Genomic DNA, 9088 nt, shown 5'->3' on the forward strand with positions numbered 1-9088 from the left:
ATTTTAGATTTTTATGTCTTATTTCGTTAGAAAACAGGATATGGCATCGTACCGGTATGTACTGTTATACTTGTAATTCTGTTCGTTCAAGATTCTGCTGTAGTTTACGATAGGCACTTTACGCTCCAGTGAATTTAACGTCATGTGGCAATTAGGGAATTAACTGTGTTCAACGCACATCCAATGCATAGAAAATACTATTGGTTTTCTTATAACACTTGAGATCTTTTTCAATGTTGGCTGCACGCCATCGTAATTTGTATCGTTGGAACCGGTATAGTAGGATTGTTTGTAAACCGTAAGGAAGTTGTGTAGAACTAAGTTCGTAATTGTGAGGTGCGTTGGAATGAATTATTACACAGATTATCAGGGCTTTATGCCGCCCGCTGCTAATGGTATACAGTCGACAGGTACGGCTGGAATACCGGGCCGGGATGATGACAGAAAGTTGTTTATCGGCGGGCTTCCGAGACAGATTACAGAGAACGAGATTAAAAATTATTTCAGTTTGTTTGGAGACGTTGACAGCGTTACGATTAAAATTGACCCTTTCACGGGACAATCAAGAGGCTTTGCCTTCATAGTATTTGTAGATCCGAAAACTATTGACCAATTGCTGTCGTCTGAACACTATATAAACAGCAAGAAAGTAGATCTCAAGCGAATCATAAAAAAGTCGCAGCATGGCAAAATATTCGTTGGTGGCTTGACTGCTGACATAACAGACAACGACATTAAGTCTTATTTCTCGCAATATGGTACTGTAGTCGATGTGCAAACTCCGTATGACAAAGCTAGAAATCAGCGAAAAGGCTTTTGCTTCGTAACTTTCGACTCGAAAAATGTAGTTCGTGAGCTGTTGAAGACACCCAAACAATTCATCAAAGGAAAGGAAGTAGACGTCAAAAAGGTCAAGGTGAATCAAGAAGGTACTGTCACTGCAGCTGGTGGTAGAGTTTTTCCTGGAAATTGGGTGAACCAAGGCTATGGAACTTACGTTGGCTCATATCCGCAAGATTTTGGAACTAATTATAGTAGTACAACCTATGAAGGCTACGACTACTCTACGGATTACACAACAGCTTATGAATACCCAGCAGGATATGTGTATGATGGTTTCAGTGGAGTCCAAGGCACGTACTCAACAGCTGGGAAACCAAGAGTAGGTGCTCGTCAGCTACAGAGACCTCAGCCGTACTAGTACCTGTAAACATGTATGTTTCCTCCACTGTTTGATTATCAAACTACTATAACTCTTAAAATCACTGTGTGTTGGGTATTTGTGTATCACAGTTTTTTCCCTTTTGTTATGCTGTAAAAAGTAAATCATTGTTAATTGGGAAACCTGAATTGAGACTTAAGTTTTGCGTCATGTTAACTGCAAGTTTTGCCATGTGCCCATAAATTATGCCCCAATCCTGTATCTTCAGCATCAGTGAAGCCACATTTCACTATTTCCATACTTTTATAGTCATTGGATTTGAAACGAGTGATCAGAAACATATCACATTTAATAAGTTATGGTGGTAGAACATCATTGGTGCTGCCTTCAGGCTGTGATGTTTCTGTGACTTAAAATTTAATTTATGTTAGTCTGTTAAATAAGCTTCATGTATTGAGTTGGTGACTTATCTGTGGTGAAAGCTAATCTTAAAGTCCATGGTATTTTCATTACCCTTGTGCTGTGGCACATAGTTTCTTCTGGAAGAATATACTAATTCATATCCTTACAGTGTGTGTGTGTGTGTGTGTGTGTGTGTGTGTGTGTGTGTGTGTGTGTGTGTGTGTGTGTGTGTGTGTGTGATACAAACAGCATATTTGTACAATAGAAGTAAGATTGCTATATAAAATGCAGACATCAGGACAAATTTCACAGAAACTAAATGCTGTTTATAATATAATTTGTGCTTTTGCTAATTCACACAAATTTAAGATGTGGTTTTCATACTGTTTCTTACATTTTTAAGGCAAAAGAGACCCTGTGTGTGTGTGTGTGTGTGTGTGTGTGTGTGTGTGTGTGTGTGTGTGTGTGTGTGTGTGTGAGAGAGAGAGAGAGAGAGAGAGAGAGAGAGAGAGAGAGAGAGATATGTATATACACATACATACATAATGTAGAATAAATTTCCATGTCATTACTGTGTGATCTACATGTAATTTCAATTAGTGTGTGCCCTATATATTTTGTTTTGCAAGAATTGTCTCATTGCTAGTTTCTTTCTGTTAGCATGCTGTACACTGTGTTACAAGGTCAGCATATGCAATGTGTGACACTTTTTATATTGCAGCTTTCATATTGATGTACAGTTTTTCTATTGATCATGTTTTTTTAGTGGCTAGAAATATATCTATGCATTATTGTGCATGGTTGATCAATGCAAACTTCAATTTGATACTAAGTTTACATATACTAAATTAAGAGAATCTGATTTTTTAGGTATTTGTATGAGATATGTTAAAAATAGGAATGAGGGTCGTGTACTGGTTTTAATTATTCATATTAATAGACCCTAGGATTGAAGCAAGGAGGAAAAAACACAGGAATCACTCCCAGATGGCATAACATGCAGTTGCAGAACATTAATGTTCGTGTACTGAAAGTCCATGAGCTATGTCTTCAGTTAATGTATTTATAAAGATTATTTTCCCTTTCTGTTACTTTGTTATTTTGGAAATACATGAACCTTACTCAAGAACTAGCGCCAAATCTGTATTTTTGTTAATTGTCATTAAACAGCTTCTAAATATGCATCATACTTTTATTTGAAGATAAAGCCTTTAAAGTGAGAATGATATCAACTTTTTCAAATCACTGCATAAAATTTGTGGCACTAATTGTATTTCACTGTCACTAAGTAAACTGGTAATATTTGTGTAAGTGGTTCTCATTGTTTTTATGCTTTGTTTATGATTTGTAATCTGGATGTGGGCTATACACTCTGTGGCTGCTTCTGGAGGTATTGTGGAGTAGAATTTACTGAGTTTTCAATAATAGGTATTAAAATCATTATTATTTGAGTGAGATGGATGGGACCAGCAAAGACATTATATAATGACATATTTGCTCCTATGCTAAAAATGTATCTTGCAACAAATAAGGACAATATGTTAAACACTATGTACACCAACTTCCTAGTAACATGTCTAAGATTTAAGTTCACAAGTTCCTTGGTCTAGTTGAGGAAGAAATGAAAAGGAACTTGTGAACTTAAATCTTAGTCATGTTACTAGGAAGTTGGTGTACATAGTGTCCTTATTTGTTGCAAGATACATTTTTAGCATGTGACAGGAATCTTGGAAATATACACTGTTTTGACTTCAACAGCAGAAAAAAATTCCATAATACTATAAAAAGGATAGATAGCTACTCATCATAAAAATTACAATTTGAGTGTGTGTGGTGTGTGTGTGTGTGTGTGTGGTGTGTGTGTGTGTGTGTGTGTGTGTGTGTGTGTGTGTGTAAGAAGGCTTTGGTCGAAAAGCTCATGCATAAGTCTTTTGCCTGAGCTTGTCTGCAACTCAGTATGTCGTCTTTACAGTGAGTAGCAACCTATCCTTTTCATAATGCCATTGATATTCCAATCTGGAATTTCCATTGTTAGAAAAAAAATCACAGAGAATTGTCATCCTGAAAGCAGTGGTGTCAATGATCAGAAATTTATCGTATTCTTAGTGTGGCTACTTTCTATCAAGGTCTCTTGGTATATAATGGAGACAGTAATGATAGTTTCTTTAATGCTAGTGTTATCTTATGAACTCCATAACAATATAGAACTGCAGTTCAAGTGTTTCAGAAAGTGCATCCAACGGGTTCTTCTGGATGGACATACTATATGTTGATAAGCATACAACAACTTCATGGCTGGTGGTCTGAAAAAGTTTCATAGCAAGTATTTGCAAATGTCACATTTTTCTGTGTCCATTTTCATAGCATCCCAATCCTTTCCTAGCCTCCCCCCACCCCTTTTGTGTAGAATAGATTGAAAACTAACAACAATTCTTTTTATTGAAACCACCCTTCATAATTCTTATTTTCTTTTGCTATGTATAAATTTTCAACTGAAGCAACATACGTAAGAAATGGCTAAAGTAATTCTGAAGTTTGACTAAGGGGTATGTTGAATTTCATACACACAGTAAAATATGTTGGGACATAGTTTTTTTAATATCAGTTTTTCAGTTAAATGAGAATTCTTTTTGTATTAATGAAATGAATTATTCCTGAACTAGCTTTTTGGATGGTGTAAGTATCTAACATCAGCACTTATAAATATCTGACATCAACATTTAAATTCTAGTACTTTTTCTCATTTCATAAAAGGGCATATAAAATATTTGTATTTTTGGAACATGACTGCCCGTGCTGATTAATAAAGATACTGATTAGTTACATAAGTGCGGCCTGTTGCACAAAGTGATCAGAATACTGTCTGATGGCTGACACAAGGTTTTATAGCCAAAGAGGTCTACTTAAAAAACTCTGCTGATAAACTCTATGAAAACTAGGAAAACTAATAAAAAATGTTCATAGTTTTAGATACCACTTTCCTTTTTCAGTTACTTTCATGTCCACATCAGGTTTGCTGGCAGTTGGCTGTGCATGTTATTGTAGATGTTTTCAAATTTGTGTGCAGCATTGTATCGCTGCTGTTTGAAAGCATTTTGGCAGCTTGGAGATTTTAATAATTTATGAACTGGGAAAAATCTCCAACTATATGAAATTATTTGTATTACTACAGTAAATATTGTTATGTTTTGAACTGTATAGAGCCAGCAAATTAGAGTTGCTTTTTTTCCAATCAGAAATTTGTCAGCAATGTATATGTGTTGCAAACTTGCTTACTAAAACACACACAAAATATTTTTGTCACTAATTCCTCAGAATACTGTCTGTGTTGCAGATGGTTTTAACTGTGATTGTACCTACACTAAATGTTCCTTTCGAAATGGGCAGAAAAAGAAAACAAACTAGATTTTGTCATAATTTTGAAATAATTATTATGAGTTGACTGTACTTGCATTAATTTGTTGATTATAATGAAATTACCTCTGTGTTCTCTTACATATGACTGTCTACCAAAATCTCTGTGTTTGTTATGAAATTTCTCGTGTTACTCTAAAGTACTGCATGGAATTTCAAGGTTACTAAAAATTGTTAGCTTCTTCATATTTGCATGCCTTCTATCACTATGACTTTTCATCCAACAACACTTGTTGCATCTTAATCTTCCAAAATCTTGTCTCCAATTAATCAGGACACAGTCTCTTCTCCTTTGTCTTACAAAATCAATCAGCTCATTTAAAAGTAGGAAAACAGTGTTGTTTTGATAACTTCTTCCTAAGGGATTTTATTATTTATTTGATTAGAACTGTAAATGTTCTATAACCTCAGTGTGTAGGAAAATATTGCTCACCTCTTTAGCAGAAAATACACTGTCCACTCACATTAATGTGAGCATCTATCAAAGCAGCATGGCCTGCTGCAAGATGTGCAGAAAGAGTGTCATTGAGGTTCTGGAAGATACCGACAGGGATGTGGAGCCATGCTTACTCCTGTGCCATGACCAGCTACACACTATTTTTCCATTGAGGAAGCATTGCACAAACAACTTGGTTGAGACAGTCCAACATATTCTCGATTGGGTTTAAATCCAGGGAGTTCAGTGACCAGGGTAGAACGGTAAACTCATCCTGGTGCTCTTTGAACGTGACATTCACACTGTGAGCAGTGTGAAATATTACATTGTCCTGCTGGTAGGTGCCATCGTGCTGAGGAGGGAAAAAAAAAAACTGCATGTAAGTGTGGACATGGTGCCCATGTATAGATGCATACTTATGTTGACCCAGGGAATGCTACAAAAATATTTCCCAGGCCCCAATTCTTCCTCTTCCTGTATAGACCGCTCTGACAGTAGTTGTAAAGTGTTTGTTTTCAGTCTCATGGAGCATAAAACATGATTCATCTGAAAAGGCCACCTATCACCACTCGTATGGAAATTCCAGCCTTCATCACCAATGAAGTGCTGTCAACATGGGCGCATGTACCAGGCACGTGCTGTGGAGGTCCATATGGAGCAACTTTTGCCGAACGATCATTGAGGAGATACTGTTGGTAGCCCCTTGGTTCGTCTGAGCAGTCAGTTACTCAACATTTGCACACCTGTTTGACTGTACACATCTCCACAGTCATCATTCACATGTCATTTATAGTCTTCAGTGCATCACAGTTGCCTCTGCATTGGTTTTGGATAGTGCCATTTTGCCATGCCAGGTAAGTCACTAAATTCCTACAATATAACAAACACTGCCCTGTTTTCCACATCCTCCCTGACACACTTCATATAATCTCCACTGCGAGTGCTCCCACCAGCCATCTGAGAGTGCTTATTGCATGTTGACGTCAAACGCAGCTGATGGTCACATTAACATGATTGGACCATGTGTAAGCAAAATAACATGTACAATTGACATTTGTTTTTGTTTGTGAATTGACTTCATGTAACTGCAAAACCATATAGCAGAAATGGTTAACATTCATTTGGAACAGTGTAAATACATTTGTGTATTTTTCGGATCGCTGTTTAGTGTGTGGGAGGACTAAGTAATATGACAATCATTTCTTTTTTGTGAGAAGTCACTCATATTTGAGATCCGTAACCATTGAAACTTTCCACTATTCTCATTCTGAGAGGCAGCACGAGGTCTCCCAGAGCTTGTCAGAATTTACCTCACAAGTGATTCAACAACCTTGTACGAAGTCTTAGATACAACCAACAATTTAGTGAAAAAGGAACTGTCACTTCAGAAATTAAATTTCTTTTTGTTGTATGATCCCTGCGAAACGTTGCACAATGAGTTCCATAAAGAGCTTTGAAACAGTGCACTAATTTTTTATAGACAGTGTCTTTCAGGGCTGTTTTTTAACTGTCATCACAAATTTGCTCTTATCTTTATCTATCATTTAGACATGAAATAAGTGCTTCGTGTAATCTTAAAACAACAGCTGATTCCTCAAACTGGGGTGCTATCAAGCACGGGGTCCCACAGGGTTCGGTCTTAGGTCCTTTACTGTTCTTGATATACATTAATGACTTACCATTCCACATTGATGAAGATGCAAAGTTAGTTCTTTTTGCTGATGATACAAGTATAGTAATAACATCCAAAAACCAAGACCTAAGTGATGTAATTGTAAATGATGTTTTTCACAAAATTATTAAGTGGTTCTCAGCAAACGGACTCTCTTTAAATTTTGATAAAACACAGTATATACAGTTCCATACAGTAAATGGCACAACTCCAGTAATAAATATAGAATTTGAAGAGAAGTCTGTAGCTAAGGTAGAATTTTAAAAAATTTTAGGTGTGTCCATTGATGAGAGGTTAAACTGGAAGCAACACATTGATGGTCTGCTGAAACGTCTGAGTTCAGCTACGTATGCTATTAGGGTTATTGCAAATTTTGGTGATAAGAATCTCAGTAAATTAGCTTACTATGCCTACTTTCATTCACTGCTTTCGTATGGCATCATATTCTGGGGTAATTCATCGTTGAGTAGAAAAGTATTCATTGCACAAAAACGTGTAATCAGAATAATTGCTGGAGCCCACCCACGGTCATCCTGCAGACATCTATTTAAGGATCTAGGGATCCTCACAGTATATATATTCCCTTATGAAATTTGTTGATAATAATCCAACCCAATTCAAAAGTAATAGCAGTGTGCATAGCTATAACACAAGGAGAAAGGATGATCTTCACTTTGCAGGGTTAAATCTGACTTTGGCACAGAAAGGGGTAAATTATGCTGCCACAAAAGTCTTTGGGCACCTACCAAACAGCATCAAAAGCCTGACAGATGGCCAACTAACATTTAAAAATAAATTAAAAGAATTTCTAGATGACAACTTCTTCTACTCATTGGCTGAATTTTTAGATATAAACTAAGTAAAAAAAAAAAAAAAAAAAAAAAAAAAACTTAATCATTAGTGTCATGCAATATTTTGTGTAATGTAATTTCTTGTACAGACATCTTTTATTAACTTGACACGTTCCACATCATTACGAAGTGTCGTATTCATGATCTATGGAACAAGTATTAATCTAATCTAATCTACAGTTGATTTATTTTATGGATTTATTGTCACTTAATCATAGTGATATTTCATAGAGAAAATTATCTTGTTGAAAATTATTCCAGTTCTTTCTGTGTAAGTGTTAGTACTTGGGCCAATTATACATGCTTTACAATGCTACATTTAAGAGCCAGGTTCCAGAAGCACAGGAATTGTATGCTGGTGGCTTCTACTTCCTTGGTCCCTGATAGTCTTCACCTCAGCTGCAGTGAGATGTTATATCTATCTATCTATCTATGTTTTAGATAGTTCAGTAGATTTTTACCTTCTTCCCTTGCACCTTTATCTCTGTTTTGGCATTTTCATTTTTAACTTCTGTTTTTCCTTGAATTCACTTCATACTTGCAAAGGACTATTTTTAAAAAAAATAACTCTCCTGTGCTAACCTATTTAATACGTTCGTTATTCATTCCTGAAGCAATCATCTGATTGTTGACAGTGTATATTTGTTGCTTAACTATTCCTCTTTTAACCTCACTAGTTGGTTAGGCCGGTATTACACTATCATATTTCTTTGTCAAAGTTGAAATGTTAAATATTTTGTCAAATAAATTTGATGGTGTACTACGGAACTTTGTCAAATCTTGCCTGTCATCAAATAAATATGATCAGACTAGGGCATCGCCATAGATTTGATCAGAACAGTCATTAGTCTTCTGTTCTCTGCAGTCTGAAATGTAACGAATGTAACGGCTTTGAGTGTTGCCGTCGCTACAGCTATTTGGCCTCTCTGTGGTGTGTTTGTAAACATGGCTTCAAAGTTGGTGAGTTGCTTCGACTTTTTTTGTAATAAACTTGGTTCAACGAGGGTGGAGGGTGAGCAAGGGACGCAGTGCATGCTATTAATTGTGTGGAATGTGCAGCAAGTGACTTCATGTCCACCATCACACCTGCAGCCATCCACCTCTACACCTGGAAACATCCAGGCAGAGGATGTGATCACACTCTTAAAATA

The 9088-nt window shown here is 36.3% G+C and overlaps 1 protein-coding gene across 1 annotated transcript; it reads left to right on the forward strand.

Annotated features, from left to right (window-relative positions):
- Nucleotides 1–216: 216 nt before the first annotated feature.
- Nucleotides 217–2746, forward strand: LOC126298952 (RNA-binding protein squid-like). Its single transcript, XM_049990556.1, has one exon. It carries the CDS (start codon nt 347–349, stop codon nt 1199–1201), a length of 855 nt encoding a protein of 284 aa, XP_049846513.1. The 5' UTR covers nt 217–346; the 3' UTR covers nt 1202–2746.
- Nucleotides 2747–9088: the final 6342 nt, after the last annotated feature.

Source organism: Schistocerca gregaria, chromosome X, assembly GCF_023897955.1.
Source record: "Schistocerca gregaria isolate iqSchGreg1 chromosome X, iqSchGreg1.2, whole genome shotgun sequence".
NCBI classification, from domain to species: Eukaryota; Metazoa; Arthropoda; class Insecta; order Orthoptera; family Acrididae; genus Schistocerca; species Schistocerca gregaria.